This window comes from Arvicanthis niloticus, chromosome 30 (assembly GCF_011762505.2).
Source record: "Arvicanthis niloticus isolate mArvNil1 chromosome 30, mArvNil1.pat.X, whole genome shotgun sequence".
Lineage (NCBI taxonomy): Eukaryota > Metazoa > Chordata > Mammalia > Rodentia > Muridae > Arvicanthis > Arvicanthis niloticus.
The window spans coordinates 3063565-3084983 of NC_133438.1; the positions used below are offsets into that span (position 1 = coordinate 3063565).

General features: G+C 37.2%; 1 protein-coding gene and 1 pseudogene across 1 annotated transcript; both read left to right on the top strand.

Moving 5' to 3' along the window:
• The first annotated feature begins 2718 nt into the window (after window positions 1-2718).
• Window positions 2719-17059, top strand: LOC143440567 (vomeronasal type-1 receptor 4-like). The gene is made up of 4 exons (XM_076927392.1): window positions 2719-3640; window positions 5875-5890; window positions 14280-14484; window positions 17000-17059. Exons 1-4 carry the CDS (start codon window positions 2719-2721, stop codon window positions 17057-17059), a joined length of 1203 nt encoding a protein of 400 aa, XP_076783507.1.
• Window positions 17060-20224: 3165 nt separating this feature from the next.
• Window positions 20225-21155, top strand: LOC143440643 (vomeronasal type-1 receptor 2-like; annotated as a pseudogene).
• The last annotated feature ends 264 nt before the right edge of the window (window positions 21156-21419 follow it).

The window sequence follows — 21419 nt, forward strand, 5'->3', positions numbered from 1 at the left end:
TTTACACAATGTGTAGACTAATCTTAAAGTATTATTATTTTTTAACTCATCATGGTTTTATACCATAGAAAACACTGGAATGAAAATATAGGTAGCATGCAATCCTGGGAAGTACAGAATGTGAATATGTTTGTGGATTAAAAGGTATTCATATGTGACACTAATCTTTGAGTTGGTTAGAGAGGCAGTCACTGTGATATAATGTCAGGCTTGAAGCCTGTCCCTCTTAAGTGTGGGAATGCAACAAGAAAGAGAAGATACAGTTGAGTATTGAGCAATGGCAGCCAGGACCAAATGTATCCTGTTTTTCCTGGTTTAATCACACTCTAAGACCAGCATGATGTCACATCTTCTCTCTATGTTTGTGGTTGTTCATAGAACACAGGCCCTTGTTCATGGCATGATCTCAGTGTTCTATACCTCAGATAAATTTGTATTCACACCTAATGATGTATCTCACTGAACAATGGTTAATGTGTACATTTCTTTAGATTGTACTTTTTTGAATGCATCTCCTCTATTGAATGCATCATAAATTTCATTATAACAGCATCATCAACATAGGAATTATCAAACAAGCCAGATGGGTGTTGAAAACATTCAACCTCATCATTTCAGAGGCAGGGGCAGGCAGATCTCATTGATTTTGAGGACAACCTGTTCTGTGTAATAAGTTCCAGAATAGCTAGAGATACAAAGTAAGAGAAAGCCCATCATAAGAAAAATACATTTTAAAAAGGAAATGCATGTTGAATTTTAAAGGAAATGTTTTAGTAAGTTAATTTTCATCGCATGCTATTGGTTGTTATATATATGTTTGTATTTCATGTTACATTTTGTATGGGATAATAGTATTATTAATTCATCTGCACTTTCTCCTATACCCTTTACTTTTGTAGTGACAATAATCCACATTTCTAGTGGTGTTTTAAGTATCAAGTCCACCTTTTGATCCTCAAATCAAGTTGGGATGATATTGCTCTACATCTGGATCAGCTGCTGCCCAACTGTACTCACCCTTGGGGGTTGGGAATGAATAATGGAATCAATGGTGGATACTTCAGGAGCAGGTAAGATGCAGAAGGAAGCCTGTTTATTAATCCTTGGAGAGCAACTTTTATACCCTCCACCTATGTCTCTTGGTGCCATTCAAGCCTGTCCTGCAAGTGGCAGCTCTAGATTGAATGTCATTGTCTACATTGCCAATCTCTAGACTCTCAGGCAGGCTTCAATTTGGCCCTCATGCAGAAGTTGCCTCCACATCTGGCCTTGCCCCACTTGCTTTTTGCCACTGCTCATGAATAAGTGTCTACCACTTTATCAATGAGGTTTGACATTCCTCCTACAGGTCATAGGACAGCTTTCTGTCAGTTCAAACCACACTGAGAAGACAGCAGTTTTTTAAGAGCTCAATAGCAATACCATTTGATATTAGCCTATGAAATTAATCTTTATGTTAGAATGAAAAGTTATTTTTAAAATGGCATATGTGTACAATATGTTTTTCTGTATGTCAGAACCCATGGAATTGGGTGTTCTTCAATGCCAGCACAGGGTCAAGGGGAGACAGTAAGTATCTGGTAGTACCTAAGAGAACAGTTCATTTCATTTCTGTGTTTTATCTTCTTTAAGTTCCAAGCTTCAGTGCCAATTCTGTCTCTGTTCTTGATTGTCAAGCTCACTGCCCCTGCATAGCAGAGGAGAGTGTAAAGCAATATTTTTCCACTGGAGTTTTTGATTCAGATGTTACCATAGATTCTGTAATGGATTCTCTCATGACATAAAACAGAATTTTCTCACTACTTGATTCACAGGAATAAAATGTGGCATCCTGAGGATTTCCTCCCAGATTACTGCACTGATGGGCCTTCTTTACCACCATTTCCACTGTAGTCTCTTGAGTGGTGCATGATAATCCACATACAGTTCTAATAAAGACACACAGTGTTTCCTCAGAAGGTATCATCCAGCAGATTTTGTTCTTCTCCATCAAATTTCATTTGACATTTTTCCCTCTATTTCTGTTCGGTTGAGAGTTCTGTGAGATTTCATCACACTGGATATCCTCATCTCTCTAATAACACAGTCCTGAGTGTTCACACATGCATGTGTGTCCATGTGGTATGACTTATGTCTTAACTTAATTAGTTCTATATTGTACCAACCATTATTTGTGCATGTTTAATGTGATTAATCAATTTTTTATATCCTGACCATAGAGATATAATAAATGATATTAATTTTCTATTACACCCAATTTAATATTTGGTGAGATGTCGCTTAAGAATTGATATTTTTGAGGTTTTTAGTTGTCATTAAAATTGATTTCTTTTATATACTACTAGAAAATAAAAGTATGTTTTTGTATTCTTGGTTTATAGTTTTTAGTACTGGCATTCTTTTTTCGTTGCTTTCTCTAAACCTAGTAATCTTGCCAATGATGCTTCATATTTTATCACCATGAAGGCATATTTCCAATCAATATGTGTGTTCTCAAGTCTTCAGTAATCTTACAATAGGACACATTGTAATTAATAATTGCTATTGTATGAAACTTTCAGAAGTTTTTATTAGACAACAGAGACTAGTCTATGCTGACATTTTATTCCTGAGCTCAAACAACCCTTCTGATTTAGTCTCTTAGTACTTCTTCAGATCATTAAAACTTTGCAATCATCTTGATCAGAAAATGGGTGTGGCCCAAAGGTAAAGAGAATCATGTCCAACCATAAAATAAACTTATGGAATCTGACAATCAAAATCATTTTTTTATTACAAACTATAACTGGAATTTTGGGAAATTTCTCTCTTCTTATACAATATCTAGTCTGCTATACAAAACACAGGTTAAAACACACAGATTTGATGCTCATGCACCTCTGGGGAGCCAATGCCTTGATAGTTCTTTTTACAGGAGTGCCCCACACAATGGCAGCCTTTGGACTGAAGCAGTTTTTAAATGACTTTGGATGCAGATTAACTTTGTACATTCAAAGAGTAGGCCGGAGTGTGTCCATTGGCACCACCTGTTTTTTGAGTGTCTTCCAGGCCATCACCATCAGTCACAGAGAATCCTGCTGTAATGATCAAAAAGCCAAAGTTGCAAAGTACATTGGCTGCTCCATTTCCCTTCTCTGGGTCTTGTCCATGTTTATCCATTTCATTTTCTTTAGGGAAATATTTCTCAAAAGGAATAGCAAAAACATGACAAGAAAGCTAAATTTTGAATACTGCTCCGTTGTCAACCGTGGTGAAATGAATGAAACACTTTATGTAGCATTAGTGATGTGCCCTGAAATCGTTTTTTCTGTGCTCATGGCCTGGTCCAGTGGCTCCATGATTGTCATTCTGTACAGACATAAAAAGAGGGTTCAACATATCCACAGCTCTCAGGTTTCCAACAGAAACTCTCCAGAATCCAGAGCCACCCAAAACATACTGTCCCTAGTGTCTTCCTTTCTGGCCTTTTATAGTCTCTCCTCCATCTTACAAGGTTGCATTAGTCTTTCACATAATCACAGTTGGTGCCTGTTGATGGTCACTATCCTCATATCTCTCTGTTTTCCAACTTTTGCACCCTTTGTTCTCATCAACTACTACTCTGTTCTGCCCAGACTCAGTTTGGTCTGGATAAGCAAAACCATCCCTTAATCTTTTTTACATATTTAAATCATATATTTTGCTTTGTCCAGGCATGGAGAGGTCTCAGCCTGAAGTCTTGAGAAGATAGAGCTCCTGAGTGGTGGTCTCAGGACCAAAAGTGCTGACTAGGAGACTTGTGGTCTCTGTGCTTGGGCTCCCGGACACACAGAAGAAATGAGACATGAGGGCATATGGGATGGACCAGCCTGTAGCCTAGAGGTACAAGAGGGAAAGCTCTGGCATTGCCCCACTGGGTGAGAGACTCTTGGTTAGCCAGACTTGCTTTGCTGGGTTGGCTAGCATGCTTGAGTTGGCAGCCCTTGCAGCAAGAAAGTAGAGAAGTCTTTTTAGAAGTAGATTAAGCAGCTGCTCGGTAGTTAAAGGCCTTCTCTATGGTTTCTCACAGTGGAACCCCAAAGATACAGGGAAGTCCATGGTTTTAAAAGGTTTATGGTCATGACAGAAAGTGATGTAGTTGTACCCCCTCCTCATTTTCAGGGCAGGCCATACTTAAATAGGGAAGAGGAGGGTCTGAAAAGGAATGCTTAATTAGATATACCCCTTGGCCTTTAGGTATCTCATTAATATGGAGATCTCTTGAGGCTGAGGCCTGTAGTCACACCCTCTACCTATGCTAGGTGACACAAACTTCTCTTTGGGAGGGGGCATAGGGGCATCGCCCCATGTGACTGAAAGGCATGAATCAATGGAGGTCTTTGCCCACATGTCAGGAGCTTGGAGTCTGAGAGCGTGGTGAAATGTATGCTGTCCCTTACAAGATCTCTGGCCATCTCTAGCCAGTGCTCCATCAGAAACTAAGCTGTCCTTTCATGGTCCCACAGAGAAGTGCTGGAGAGCTCACCCTGGTCTTTTGGATATGAGAATGCAGACTGGTTAAACAGCTTAACTATGACCCAGTGTCAGATCAAGGGTTTTCAGTTGGCCCAACCCAAAATCTAAATCATCTGTGGATTTCCAGAATACTTGAAAGGGCCAGCTTTCCTCATCTAAAGCTATAGGATTTCCATCACATAGGGCAGCAACAGGACAACAAGGAGGAGTCTTAGTGAGGATCCAATATTGATGGCTTCAACCTAGACAAATGACTCATTGCAATCACCACTTGCAAATGGTGATGTGTGATAAGATGGATATACTGTGGGACACAGTATGACATATTACAGGTTTCATGATTAGATATCTTCTGTGCTATGTTCTGTTTTGTTTTATTTTCATTTTATTGTACTGGTGGCATTGGAAAGGTGGAAGGCATCTACAAGGGGATAGGGAGATGAGTGAGACTGGGGTAGATCATGTGAAACAAATTAGGAATCAAAAGAAGCTAGAAAAAATATGACATCATGAAATTTTCAGGAAAGTGGATAAACATAGAAAAAAATAATTTTGTGTGAGGTAACTGAAAGACAGAAAAAATGTGGTATGCATTTTCTCATATGTAGATATTAGCTATTAAATAAATGATAAGCAACGTACAATCCATAAAACTAGAGACAATAGTTATAGAGTAATGGACTAAGAGGGGCACATGCATCTCCTTGGCATGGGGAAGTAGAATAGATTTCATGGGTGAACTGAGTACAAGTGACAACATGAATGGGAGAATCAAGTAGTTTTGGTGATATAGGAATGAGCAAGTAAATATGGGGAGAGACAACTGGAACTGAGAGACATTTGAGGGGTGGTATTGAAACATAGAGCAGTGGATATATATATATATATATATATATATATATATATATATGGAGATATGTATATATATATGTATATATATATACATGTATATATATATATATACATATATATATATATATATATATATATATATATATATATATGGAGATTCTCATGAATTCTAATTATTGGAGGAAGGATTCCCAACTGCCAACCTCTTTTACACAAATGAGGCTTCTAGTATCTGGAGTGGGTTGCATTCAATTAAATTTTGGCCACGCCAGTCCCATGGAAATCCCAAACATCCCAAGATTTTGCTTAGACATTGGGTTGTTTTCTGCACTGTCAACACACATACAACTCACTGAACAGAAGACAAACTTGTGCCTACGTGAATCATTCACCTATGTGTAGCTTCCAATGTCCTTTGTCCCAGGTACTAAATGAGAAATGCAAACACCAACCCAACCATAAAAACTTTGACCTAAAATCTGTCCTGCCTTCAAAATATGGTATGGCCATATTTTCATGTATCTTGTGATAGTAGCAAACCAGTGTCTGATTTCAGTTTAGGACCACATTGCTGCTTAATAACTAACTTTTCTACTTTTATGAATCATAATGCAAATATCTGCATTTTCTGATGGTCTCAGTTACCACCTTTGAAAGGGTAATTCAACCCTCAAATAGGTTTTTGCCCACAGGTTGAGGACTACCTTCTACAGGAAGCCTATTGATTAGAATACCCTGTGTTGGGTCAGTAGACATGTGTATCTCAGTTTTACCTAGTGAAATGGAGCTTAGATACTTCTGAGCACTCTCTCCAAGATCTTCTTCACCATCAAACTCCTTACTCTTTCCTTGAAATTCTAAATCAATTTACTCACAGTGTATTTCTAAATGGTCCTTAGCTGTTTCACAGATAATGAATTGTAAAAAATATGTATCTTGACCCTTTTAAAAAGTATTGTGTTATATTTATTTCTTGGGAGTTATATACATACAGCAGCACACATCTGGAGGTCAAAGGACAACTTGGAGGAGCCAGTTCTTTCCTTCCACCATATATGTCCTAGGGATTAATCTCAGGTTTGCATACTTGGGGGCACGTGCCTTCACACATTGATTCATCTCATTAGGCCTTTGTCTTCTTTCATTTTTATTTTTAGTATCTTAAGGGTTGTCAAGATGTTTTACTGGGTCTAGTAGTTGCTGTGAATAACTAACCACCTGAGTACATTCTCCAGAAATGTCATAAAAGGGGGATGGAGAGAACAAAGTCCAAAGCTGTGCTCTGATTTTTACATACATGGCATTGCACCGACACATGCATCCACAAAGTAGCACATAAATAAATAGGTACTTACTTAATTAACTGAAATGTCTGATAGGTGGTATGGGATTGTGAAGAGATTTAAAGTACATTGTTCTTGGGTCCTATTCTTGTTAGTTTCTTTGGCCAAATGCAATATCTAAACTTCATGCTGTGGAAAATAAATGTTTTAATAAAAATAATGATGTTGATAATAAAGATGGTGATGGAGAAGATGATGATAAAAATAACAGGTATGGAAAAGATGATCATCATTATAGAAATTAAGAAAGTATGGGTTTTACTCTTCTAAATATTTATTTTAATATATCAAATATTATGCTATGTATTTTTGTTTATATGCTATGTATATACTTTATGTTTATGTATATACTGATATATTTACTGTATGTATTATCAAGTTTATGTATTATCAAGTTATCAAGTATAATACATACAGTAAATATATCAGTATATACATAAACAAAAAGTATATACATAGCATATAAACAAAAATACATAGCATAATATTTGATATATTAAAATAAAAATAAATTTCAGTATAGTTGAATTGAGTATATTTAAATTGAAAATATTTGCATGTTAAATAATTATATAAAAACATATGAGTTTGAATATATATGTATATATATTTGTGTTTTATATATATAAATACAAATTATTTGTCTATTATGTAGAGTCTGAAATCTTTTCAAGATTAGGGTTTGTCAATGATATTTAGAGTGTAGAGTTGTTTTTAAAACATAATGTAATATATTCGATTAATCTTATCCTTTATGTGTCTTTTCAATCCTGAACTTTAATTATGTTTCTCTATTTTCTTCCACAAATTAATATGGTTATTCAAGTTTAAATTGTGAACCTACTCATACATGATTAAACTTCATGAAATGATATACCAATTTCATTTTTATTAACTTATTGATACAACATATTTCAGCATATATATTGCTGAGCTATCTCTCTTTAAACTAAGGGTTCTTGCCAAGGTCTAGCCTAAGCATGAGGAGTATTCCTGAGAAAGGTAATAATGATTCAGTATGATAAAGAGTCAATAGTTGATGCAAGCTGTCAGTTCAGGTACTCTCTCTGTCCCCTGAAGATTCTCATCATTCTTTTTTTCTCCTTTCTTCATTCTTTTGCTTTCTCCATTCTCATGCTTTACCCTTCTCCCACCTAGAGAGCCTGAAACCAGTCTTTAATTTACTAAAGCTATATCATCAAGGCTTTGATCATTGTTAGTAATCTTCAAATTTTCTTAAACTTACATAAATTCTATGAATCCCTTGTGGATAGTCACAACCTCTGTTTACTTAGAACAGAAACTAAACACAAAGCAAAAGTATGTTTCCCTATAGGTTTAAACAGCCTGCTCTTCACAGGTAGTTGGGCACAGCTCTTGCAGATTTCTGGTACAATAAACAGCAGTCCTTAGTAACTATTTTGACTTAAGAACAGAAAAATGACAGACTACTAAAATTATAATGATTCCTTACAATGTTTTAAAATGTATGCAAGAAAAGCAGTTAGCTCTCTCTGATATCTTTCCAGGCATTATCATCTCCAATTCTTCAAATAACTAGGAGAACCAAGTTACAAACATCTTATATGTTTCTACATTATCTTTTAATTCTGTAATCGTAATTTCCCTATCCTAGCAACCACTTAGCCTTATGACTCTCCTTCTAATATTATTTATTCCTAAGTCATATATAAAGTACTATTTTTCCTATCCATGCCTTTTCTTCTGTAGGCAACTTTACCTCTCTATCCTTGATGTCCCCAAGTTCACCCTGGCTACATAATGTAGCAGTCATTGGACAGGAGGGTACTTGTGTCTCCTCATGATTCCAAATTTAAGGCCAATGAACCATTTCTACAAAGGACTGTGTGCTTTGTGGTTATATTGTCTAGATCCTTTCCAATGCCCCTAAATACAAAGCAGAAGATCTTTTCCTCATCCTCTACAGCCTCATGGCCATCTCCAAATACTCATTCCTGAAAACTCCATCTGTTTCAATTATTATAGTGTGACTAGCTTCAAGTAATGCGGGAAGTATATTCTCCAGAAAGAAAGATTGAAAGTAGAGTAGGAAAACCGCAGGTCAACTTTGGGGCAACAGCATCCATCAGCACATGAGGCAATCATGAGCATCAATGGCCTCGCAGTGTTCCAGTGGCAAGATCTGTGTCACACCTTCCCTTATGCAGTCATGCTGAATCCAGCAGGTTCTAAATGTATGGATTGTGACCACACAGGAGTCACATATCAGATATCCTTTATATCAGAAAGTTATGTTATGATTCATATCAGAAACAAAGTTAGAGTTATGAAGTAGCAAAAAAATAATTTTATAGTTGGGAGTCACTACAGCATGAGGAACAGTATTAAAGTTTTGCAGCACTACAAGGGCTGGGAATGACTGATGTAAAGTATCGGGGTGGGGGGTTGGAGAAATGTGTCAGCGGTTAAAAGAACTTACTGCTCTTGCATTTACTCATGTTTAATTTTCTGCACACGCATAGTGGCTCACAATCATATGCAGTTCCAGTCTCAGGGCATCTGACAGCCCCTTCTGGCCTCTGTGGACACTGCAGGCAAGGGCATATGAAATAAAAAATACATCTTTTCACAAAAAATGGTTATGCTTTTCTTCTCAGATTTGCACACACATATACAAACACACATGAGTGGCACATGTGTAGAGGTCAGGAGACAGCTTTCAGAAGTCAGTTCTCGCTGTTGACCATGTTGATCACAGAGATTGAACTCAGTTAGCAGCAAGTGCTTTAACCCACTAAGCCATCTCATCAATCTTCTTATCATTTTTCTAGCACTACATAGTTAATATGAAATAATCCCAAATAGACAATGCCACTTCAGAATTTCTTTTAAACTAATTTTACTTCTATTCCTATTATAAAGCTATACTACTGTGGGAAAATGTCTGGCAGGGTGGAGTTTGCTGTCGGTGTCTCAGGCAGGCTTTCCATGCTGCGATGGAAGGTCCCACATTCACTCAGCTGCTGCAGGCGGGCTGAAGGCTCAGGGTTCCAAAGGCTGGGAACCTGGCGGCAGCAGGACCAGGCAACATGTGGAGTCTGGTTTTCCAAAACTTTTATTGTTCATGGCATGGTGAGTGGGTGTAGATGGTTACAACTCTCCACCAAAAGCCAGGCTCCTTTGCCTTTTATAGGGAGGGGGAAAGGGGAGGGAATAACTTAATTAGCTATGCCCTCCGGCCTTTAGATAACTCACTAATATTTAATCTCTGGGGGCGGAGACCTGCTAATCACACTGTCTACCCATGTGTCACGTGACTGATGGTGCAGGTTAAATGGAGTTACCTTGTCCAAGGCCCAACATCCCACTCTCTTTTTTTTTCATAAAAAGAGGGGGGTGACTCTGCATCATCTGTAGTCTGTAAGGTGTAGGTTAAGGAGAGATATGAACTGCATGGAGTGGTCTGGAATCCTGGAGCATGGGGAGGTACTTGCTGTCCCTGACAGGCAATGTCCTGTTGGGTCTCTGGTTACCTCAAACCCAGTGCTCTACTGGGAAGACCAAACCATCTCTTTATGGGCCAAATCTCACTCTTTAGTGAAAATTTTGGATAAGAGGGTTAAAAGAAGACACTATGAATGCCGGATGGTGTAGCATAATTAAACCAAGGGTAATGGGAATTGAGGGTAGGGTTTGAAAGGCAGGGAATCATTGAATCAATTAAATATAGGTTGTACAGTTTGAGGGTAATGACATCTGATTAATCTAAACAGGCATTATGTTTTCCTCACTAGCATGTAACTTTAGCTATGGGACTAGTTCATCTGCAGCTGGGAGGTCTGGATCTGTCTTCTGTGGTAAGTGTCTCTGGGTTTAGGCATGTATCTCTGGAGTCTGGTGTTGTTTGTCTCTGGATCTCAGCATGCTCTGGGGTCTTCAGTCAGATGAGGTGGCTGGAAGAAGGCAGCTTGGCAGGTTCCAGGAGGTGGTGCTGTCTCTGGATCTCAGTGTGTCTCTGGAGTCTGCAGTCAGATGAGGTGGCTGGGGAAAAGCAGCTTCAGGCAGGTTCCAGAAGATGGTGTGGACTCTGTTGGATCTGTGGGTATACCTGTAGAATAATCACAGCAGGTAGCAGCATCTCTGGCAGAGAGATGTCTGTAAAGGCTGGAGCACTAAACTGCTTGGGAACAAGCACATCATGGTCTGTTGTTAAGATCCTAGAAAGGCAAAGGTGTTTGAGGAAATTTTAGTCCCAGAAGATATCTTTGAGTCTGTTTCTGGATGGCTGAGGGAGTAAAACAATGTTAACTATGTGTCTGGGATTGGTAGCAACAGTTTGTCTGTAAAAGAAATTAGTTGTTAATTAAGACTCATGAAATGGTGATCAGCATGCTGACTTAACCTGTGGAAGTAAATTAGATGGCTTTTGAACCTTGAAGAAATCTCAAAAGTTGAAAAAAATGTTGGACATATATCATGAGTGTTAGAGAGAAAAGGAAGCATTAAAACAAAAACAAACAAAAAAACCCAAAATTTTTGGTTGAAAAGCACAAGCATTTTTGTTTTATGTGTTCCTGTTAGGGAGAAAAAGAAATGTTTAAAATTTTTGGTTGAAAAACAGGAATGTTTGTTGTTGCAGGTCCTCCTGTTGGGGAGAAGGAGCAGTAATGGGTGGCTTAGAAGTAGTGGGGGGGAGGGGCCTTGTTCTGCCATGTGGCATCTGTGTCCTCTGACAGAGAGGTTCTGTATTCCCCCTTTGTTTTTCTTAGAAATCTTAAATGTAGAGAAGGAGAAAAAGGCAAACTTTGAAGAAAAGTTTAAGGCAAGAAGCATTGAGGCTTGATAGGAGAACTAAGAGTCGGAAAGAGTGAGAATCTGTGTCTATGAAAAAGACATGTGGAAGTTAGATTGGAGCCAGGCAGCTTTTGAGAGAAACTGGCAAGTGGCACGGGGGCAAAGGATGCAGGCAGAATTTTAGATCCACATCTTTAAAGCCTCCATTTCCCCAACTTTCCTAAATTTCTTTTTTAGTTTCCCAGCTTTGAGGCATACTTAGCTCCATAAAAATATACTTATGTAAAAATTAGAAGCTTGAATATGCATATGAAAAAAATCCCTGTTTATCTTTCTGGGCTTGCTTATGTAACAATATTTTTTTCTATTTTTATTCATTTTCCATTTTTATTTATGAGTGAATATGATTCCCTTGGGTATATACACCATATTTCTATTATCCACTCGTCAGTTGCTGGACATCCTGGCTATTTCCATTTCCTAGATATTGTGAACAGAGTGGGAATGAGCATGGATGCAACATGGTTCTATTGTAGGTTACAGAGTCCTTTGAGCCTATTGTGAAGAGTAACGTAGCTGAGTCATGTGGTGTATCTATAAGTAGCTGCTTGAAAAACCACAGATTTAGATAGATTCCTGGATGTGGTATTTAAAATTACCCCAATTTGCCACTAAAGGCACAGTTTCTGAGCTCCCAAAAGTGGTTAGTAGATTGCACAGTGCAAGGAGAAAGGTTTCATATGACTTCTGGCCTAGGGATATGATATCCATGCATTCAATTCAGAAGGCTTGGAAGACAGTCGTAAAGTGAAGAACCCTGTGTCTGTGTCCTCACAATGCCTCCCTGAAGTCCCCAAGGGCCTGTGGAAATGAGTGATGTGATACTGACTTTATACTGATAAACTGAGAGTCCCTGAGTCCTGTCCAAAATCTGGACATGGAAGAGGAAATCAGAAGCCATGGACATTAGCTGTGTCTTCACTGTATGTTAATCAGAGTCACTGCAGGGCAGGAAGGGAGTCTGCAGATGACAAAGTTTTTTTTTAAATGGCTAATTCTTATATTGTCTGTATAACATTTTTCTCCTTTAATTTTTTCTTTCTTCCTTTAATTTTTTTTAATTTTTTTTTATTCTTTGAGGTAAGGTCTTGTTAGGTAGCCCAGGCTAAGATCAATATTGTTATATAAGAAAAGATAGACTTACAATGTAATTCTCTTTTTCTTGCTCTTCACATGCTGGAATTATGGGCAAACATCAATGCCTGGTTCTCTATAGTTCATGGTGATTTGCTAATTCAGATCCTTTCCAGCACATGCAGGATTGTTTCTTTCTAAGGAACATTTTTTACAAAGTAGCAAATATTAAGTCTATGAAATACAAAATAACCCATGGGTATGTCAGAAAACAAGCCACTATCTACTTATCTAAAGGAGGACACTAAAATAGCCCAAGCATTCTGATGGAATACTGTTCTGATGAAACACAGACATTTGTGGGCAGAATAAACACAGCATTTTAAACAAATAATTCCAAAAACGTTGAAAATATTAACAGACTAAGTAGTTCTGGCCATCATGTAGAAGAATGTAGTAACTTTAGAGCAAATACCAAACTCTACATCACATATGGATGGTCTTCATGAAAGGACTTGTCATTAGCATGGGTGTAAAAGATTAAAACATTGATGTACAATGTACCCCCTGAGATTATATTAAACAAATTTCTTGGTCCAACCTAATATAATGCTTTTCCTTAACTAATTACCACATGAAGCTTAAAAATATATTATCTAACATGAAACATGTAACCTTTATCTAACTTTTAGCTAACTAACTTTTATCTGACTCTGAAGAGCCTGCTATTATCATAAATTTAATCTGAATTATGCTAAATTCTTTAATGATCTTCTATTATAACAGGAGCCCACAAAATTTTTACTTTTGTTCTTATTTCATTAGATATTCATATCCATTTGATTTTTTCCGTTGTTGAGAATGTTAAACTGTGGCAGAGTGGTGGACATTTAAAGTTAAGAGATAAATTGACAACAATCAAGATTAATGTATACAGCCTACAATGTTTGGCTCATGGTGAAGATACCAAATTATTTGGGTCATAGACCATGGAAAAGTCAGCAGAAAATATCATGAAGCTTTGTTCCTAGGGGATAGTTTTCACAGTGCTAGAAGTTATCAAAAATCTTACCCAGATATGAACCCTGAGAGCTATAGCAACAAGCTTGGTGCAGTAGTGTCATGAACATCATGACAATAACCAACCTCTTCGTGAATGAAATGAAGGCCTAGTTCACAAGATTAAACCTGTACCTGGCAGTGTTTTCACTTATAAGTACATGTGGCTCAAAGTTAGCCATGCATTCATAGATGCCCCTGCGATAGGTGCATACTGGTAATACTATGGAGGCTCAATGCATTCTAGCAGTAGTAATAGTAGCATCAATATTAATAATTGTTATTGTTGTTGATTTGTTTGTTGCCATGTTTTGCTTTGCTATGTTTTCTCTTTGAAGAATCACATATAATTTGGAGAGAATAGTGGTGGTGGGGTAAGAATAAAATTGGGAAGATGAAAATACAGAGAGGAGTGGACTTGACTAAAATGAAGTGTATGTATAAAATACACAGAGGAATTTAAGTAGAAAACTTTCTAAATCTTAAAAGGCAAACAAACAAACAAACAATATACTTAAGTGCATTTATGTTAGAAGATATCACTAAATCCTCGATCTAATGATACAGAGACTTTTCTGAATTTTTCATGAATATATCAGATATTTTTACCACCTTCTACAGGAGACCAAGTCAGCCTGCAGTGACCATGAAAACTTATCACCTCCTCATAAGACATTATCCTTTTGGAGATATTAACAAGAAACCCTTAAGGATCTGTTTAAATCAGGAAGTAGACAAACTGTCAAGAATGATTTTGTCTCCCAAAGCCAGTCCTGTCATTGCCACTGCAGATGAAATAGAAATTGTCATCCTGGAGGAAGGTGAGGTAAGAGTCACAGACTTTTATTACAGGCGTGAGCTGCCTCCCTCCCACAGTGCTTGTTATTATGAAGTCTGGATCTGTGGAGTACACCCACAATACTGCAGAGGCAAGGAGCCAAGTGAGTACTTTATATTTTAGCATGCTGCAGAGCCAGCAAAGAAAACAGGCCTGAAAAAATATTCTTGTGTGGTAATGGGAATCTGGTGTAGAAACACATCTATAGAACCGAAACCAAAAGCACAAGTATAACCCCATAACCAATGGAGTTGGCTCCATTGAGAAATTTAGAACTGTTCCTAGCCTGTGCCTGTTCCTATTGGTTCTTGTTGTGCAATAAGTCCCACACTGAGTGTGACTGTGGGTGAGACAGCCTATCTGTGAATGTGTTGAGGAACTGTGGTAAGAAGTAGATGTGATATCTACCTTTACTTTACAATATCTGTAGGATTATCTTCACGAAGAGTGTGAACTTTTCATGCTTTCACATCATAGTAAGTATTGGAACAGAAATATAAGAAGCACACAAACATGGGAATGTGCATAGTATTTATAGAATCTGTCTAGAGTAAAATTTATTCTTAAATGTGGGGACATTTTTAGGTTAGAGAGGCAGTAAATGTGTGTGTATTGAATGAACCCTGATATAATAACTGGTTTAAAACCTCCAGTTTTAAATCAGGGAGGTATCCTTAAAGGGAAGTCATATATGATTACCAGGGTAAAACCAGATATTCTTGAGTTATCTCCCCTGGTTTAGCCATACTCTAATGTTCAATATAACATGGTACATGCCTTCCCTCACTGTTTATTGCAGTGGCTAAAGGAAAACACATTTTTGTCCATGGAGGATCAGGAATCTGTCACTCAGCTAGTTTTGTGATCACATATAGTTCTTTATTTCTGTTTGGACAATGTTTTCCTTTTCACATGTTTCCGGTTCCTTTTTATGTATCTTTCATGTTATCTCCTCTACTTGAGTTCATTATAAAATTTATTATAATAGATTCATCAATATAAGAAGTGGAAATATATAGAGTTTTAAATAAAATTAGAATTGATTTTAAATTTAATTATAATTTAGTAACTGTTGAGTCACACACCTTTAAGTCTCACACACCCAAGGGAAAATCCTGGGTATCTAAAACAAGATGTTATCAGAGTGTGCTTAGCTGTTGTAGGCTATTGTAAACAAGTCTCTTGTCAGGGTATATGGCTCAAGATGGCTACAAGGATGATAGCCGCCTTCTGTAAGCTCCCCATAAGTAACTTAAATTTCTTTTTATACTTATTCAGCACATTAGTATTTCATATTGTACTCTGTACCAAGAAACAAGGTAATAATTCATCTGTTGTTAACAAAAGAGCCTGTAATCTTCAATCATAACAATGCGTATTTCCAGGAACACCATAAACATTAGATTAATCTTGTGCCTGTGAAATCAACCTGGAAGATGTGACAGCTTTCTGTCAGGTCAGACTATGCATAGAAAACTGTATTTTATTAAAATCTCCAAAGCCTTATGTGTACTTGCCATTTGCCCATAAAATGGGCCATGATGTAAAACTGGAAACTTATTTTTGAAAAGATTAATGTATTATCTATTTTGATTGTGTGTGCATGAATGTTTTGCTTGGATGCATGTATGTGCCCTGTAAGAATGTAGGGAAAGGGAAATGTATAAGACTGAGTATGGACATGGGATTTTATCATGAGTCAGTACATGATAGTGTGAAAAATTAGGAACACTCTATATCAGACCTGGCTACATTGGGCAGTCTTCAGAGCAAGGAAGAAGGTAAGTATCTCTTATAAACTGGCTCATGAGGTCACTAAAAATGGTCCTGATGTGGTTATTGTGAGATCTTTGGAAGCAAAGAAGTTGAAGAATGCAACCTAACCTCTCTTGAGTGAAAATATGCCTGAGTCAGTATAAAATTAATCATTCTGATTGGCTGGCTTTGAAGTGTTACTAAGGACATTTCATTTTTGGATGATATGTCAGTGTATATATGGGAGTGAAAGATCATAAAATACTTGACAGTTTGTTTTGAAGAGCTGGATATATAAGAGGCAGCTTTTGTTGTCTAGTTCCATGAATAGCATAAGACTATGTTAAACTGTTAATAGAGAAATTAGTTGAGCCTTAGCACTGGTACTGGTTTTTAGTTTCTATGTTGATCTAAACTATGATCAGGTAAGAAATGCTATTCAATTTGAAAACTACAGTTCAATAAACACACAATAAAAATAAGTCTTTAAAAAATTATACTTGGCATTATACACTTAACTTTTCAAAAAATAAAGCAGAGTGAATATTTACCAGTGGGAATATTGGATTTCAATGTAAATAACCACAGTGTACTTCTATGTACATAATTCTATGGCTATGAAAACAAACACACATTTCTAGACTAGTCAGAATGACCTTACACACTTGAACACAGAAGTGGACTCAAACTGGTGGACACTGGTCACTGTTATGTTTTTTCATTAACATGTTTATTTCCCTCACTACAGTGGAAGCAAATAGACACAGAAATGCTAAATTTTGAACCATGTGGTACATATCCTTTTTAGTCATTGGCAATTAAGGAGTCTTAAATGCCACAGCAGCTCTTATCATATATCTTCCTATCAATAATTATAAGTAATTGCTGCCAGCCTCGCAGAAATAGTGGTATATGTTCACTGGAATCATCTCTCTGTGAATGGCATGGCCTCTCAGTAAACACAACTCCAGCTAGGTAAAGCTATAGAAAGCTTAAAAGTAACTTTTATTCATCTGAAGTAATTGTCATCTCAGAAGCTTATTGCTGAATGAGCTCACTGTTTCTACTTCTGTCTGAACTCTGGCTGGTGGGCTCAACTCAGAAATTCTGGCTCTACTTTTCTCCAACGTGACTGATTCAATCTGGCCTCTTTTGGCTACTCGTGCGACAGTGATCCTTGGCCTCAAAGTTTAGATATGTGATCAAATATTCTTGCTCCTTACCCTAATGATTCAACTGCCTTAGCTGACCTGCATTACACTACATGAACTCACTTATGAACTCAACTCCACTGCACTGCACTCATTGCACTGACCTCTAACTGACTCACTCTCTTTTTCTGCCTGAATGATATAGTTTCTCTTTCCTATGCTGTTCTCCTGAGAGTTGGACATATCCCATCTCTGACTCATCTTGTCTAATATTTCTCTGATTCATCACTTTGCCCCTTAGTCAGACATAACTTTCAAACATGGCTGCTTTCTTCTACAAACTAAATTTAACTTCACTGCTGAAATTAAAAGTATGTACTAAGAGTTTGTCTGTATTCCAGCCAGTTGGATTAAAGGTGTGTCATTCCAGCCAGATGACACAGACCTAGAAGTTCTTTGGTTGTTACAAATGAAGCTCAGAATTTTTTTTCTATATGCAATTAAACATGGTGTGATCCTCAAGCACAGCCAAATATTTGTAGACTTCCTTTATGCTGTGCAACTATCAATTCTCACATTGGTCATGGTGTCTGATTGCTCTGTGAAACCTGGTAAACTTGGTGGATTCTAGTCTTTCTGTCCAGCCACAGCCACTCATTCCTCTCATGGGTGAGAGATGGCATGGAATCTTTTGAGGCCATAACTGGTATGTAAAATTCTATTTTGTGCTTATCAGTTCATAGATCATGAACAGCTACTAGATATGTGTGAGTGGTCTGCAGATTAATGCTCCCCTGATTGATATTGGATGATGTGAAAAGTAAACCTATTGTGTGGTTATCCTTTGAATGCTCCTTTTCAAGTCTCATGAACTCTCCACACATTCACTACCACATAAATACAAATTTCTAATTTTACAACTATGAGTACTTTCTATTTTCTCCTGCTGCCATTTTCTAGGTGTACTAGAGTGTCAGTACATGGAAAGGAGACTGCTTGTATCTGGTAGTTTCTATGGTCTCAGCTGTTCTCCCCACTCTGTTTAAACTTCTTCACAACCCAGAATTTACAGCACGACCAGCCCCAGTTCTTGATTGTTCAGCTAATTGTGCCTGTGTGGCAGATGAGGGTTGTGTAAAACAAAGCCCTTTCTGGGAATTCTAGGTTCAAACTAGTGCTGATTCAAAGCATCAACTGTTACTGCAAGTGATCCTACTCAACTTAAGAATGGTTTGCAGACACCTTCTCTCACAGGAATAGGAACAGTGTCCTGGCCATTTTCCCCCTTTGCACTGCACTGGTGGGCTGTGTAACTCACTGCTTTCTTTCTACCATATTCACATTAGGATTCTAAGGATTGCATGGTTATCCCAGAGAAAGTTTCACCAGAGCTTCTGAGCATTTCCGCAGTAACTCTCAATGAGCATATATAGTAACCGTCACCTTGCAATTCTGCTTGCATATTATATTTTCTCTATTATTTTATTGTTATGCAGTCTGTGAGATTTCATCACACCAGTCGTCCCTTTCCAATAGTCCTGACTTGAGTATGTATAAAAGTCTGTGTATGATCATGAGGTGTTACATTTCACAAGTGCTAGCTCTGAATATAACCTGTCACTTAAACCATCATTCTAATATATTTTGTGCTTTTAGTAAATTTTTTCCTGTCAAAGATAAATTACAGACTAATCACCCAAAGACCTCTACCTCGAACAAAGCTCATATTTAGAATTTGAATTTAGCAAGTTTGGTGAATGCCTATAAGGAAGCACTTTTGCAGAGTAGCCTAGGATGCATTTTTCTTGGAGGATTTAATGGCAAAGGGCCCAGAAACTTTTGTTTGGCAAGTGGCATCAGGAAATAAATACAACCTAGTTTCAAAAATATTACAGAATCAAAAAAAACCTACAGTTAGCTAAAGCATTTTGACCCCCATGGCCTAGAACTGAGATACGTACTTTTCTGTAAAATTTTTCAGTGAGCATTTAAAGAAGGGAAGATCTACTTATTATATGTTAAAACAAAGGCAGCTGTAGCTTAGAAAAGATAAAGGAAACTTTGTCCTGTTGAGGAAACTATACATATATCCTAAGTGACATTATACATATCTCATTACTTATCCTTTGATTCTAGAAGAGGTAAACATTAAGTATTGGTTTATTAAAGAGAGCTGACAAGGCTGCAGTGAGCATATGGACAACACAAATTGGACATAGCATTTTTTTCTTGTTTTTTTTTTATAATATTTATAAATTTTATATTTTTATAAAAAGCAGAAGAGTTGATCTGGAAAGATGGGAAAGTGATTGTGATTAGGGGAAATTATATAACACTCTCAAATAATCAATAAAAGTATTTTGTTGGTAAAAAGAATTGCTTTATTGGAGTTTTGTGGTAGTTAATGAAATTGAATTCTTCATAACATGGCTAGCAAATAAAAGTATATTCTGATAATTTTACATTATGTTCATTTATATTGCCTGTCACTATTGCTTGTTTCTCATGGGTCAACATTATATTATCCTGAGTGCTGCATTTCCTAAGGAACTTGATTGTTCTTCCATCAGTCATTCTGTGGTATTGAGAAATGCACAGTAACCAGCATGAGAACTATGCACTTCTGTCACAATTTTTGAGATGAGTTTATTTTTATGTGGTCTATGCTGGACTTTTGCTCCAAAGGAAAAGAAATTTCTGTTTCATCTTCTCAGTACCTCCATGGTTTAAAGATGTTTCTCTTTATAATAGGCTATAATCAGTTGGCATTATTCTTTTGACCAAACAGTTACTGTGGCCATAATGTAAAGGAAATTGTCCTGAATGACAGAATGGACTTCTGAAGTATGGCAATAGGAATCATTTTCTTATTACACACTACAATTGAAATTTTTGGAAATTCCTCTGCTATAATCTACTTTCTCATCAGATACTATAGAGAATACACATTAAAGCCCCCAGATTTCATTCTCTTTCACCTAACGATAGCCAATGCCTTGATCCCTCTTTCTTCAGGACTGCCCCAAACATTGTCAGTTTAGGGATTGAAGGAGTTCCTGAATAATTTTGGATGTGAGCTTCTATTGTACAGTTAAGGATTTGGCAGAAGAATGTCCATTTGTACCATCTGTCTTTTGAGTATCTTCCAAACCATAACTATAAATCCCAGGAAACTCTGTTGGAAGTATCATAAAGTCATAGCTTCAAAATTCATTGGGTGCTCCATTTCCCTCTTTTGGGTTTTGCACATGTTGATTAATTTCATTATCTGTGTAGACACAACTATAAAAATGAATTAAAAAATCTCACAAGAATATAAGATTTTGGATACTGTTTCCTTATAGGGAGTGATAATATCAGTGACTTCATCTATTCATCTATTCATCATTGGTGTTGTGCCATGAAGTTTTCTTTTCTGTGTTCATTGCCTGGTCCAGCACCTCCATGATTTTCATTCTGTACAGACACAAGCAGAGAGTTCAACACATCCACAGCTCTCATATTTCCAGAAGAACCTCCCCTGAATCCAGGGCGACCCAAAACATTCATGCACTATTATCTACATTTCTGACCTGCTATACTCTCTCCTTCATCTTAAGAGGCTGCATTGATCTTTTGCATAATCACAGTTGGTGGATGCTGAACATCAATGTTCTCATTTCTTTGTGTTTTCCCTCATTTGCTCCATTTGTTCTCATCAGTCATTACTCCATTGTGTCTAGGTTCAGTTTGTACTGGTTAAGAAAAAAATAACTATTCCTAAGTTAAATATATGTATTTAAATATTAGTCTTTCTTTTTTTGTTGTTGTTTTTTTGAGACAGGGTTTCTCTGTGTAGCCCTGGCTGTCCTGGAACTCACTCGGTAGACCAGGCTTTCCTGGAAGTCAGAAATCCTCCTGCCCCTGCCTCCCGAGTGCTGGGATTAAAGGCGTGCACCACCACTGCCTGGCTAATATTAGTATTTCTTGTTATCCAATTTCTTATTCACTTATCACCCTAAAAGATCAATAAGAAAA

Coding starts and splice junctions, on each gene's coding strand:
- LOC143440567 (XM_076927392.1), top strand. CDS start 2,719: ATGTCCAACCATAAAATAAACTTATGGAATCTGACAATCAAAATCATT. Junction 14,485..16,999: donor TCATCCTGGAGGAAGGTGAG/GTAAGAGTCACA, acceptor CCCTCACTACAG/TGGAAGCAAATAGACACAGA.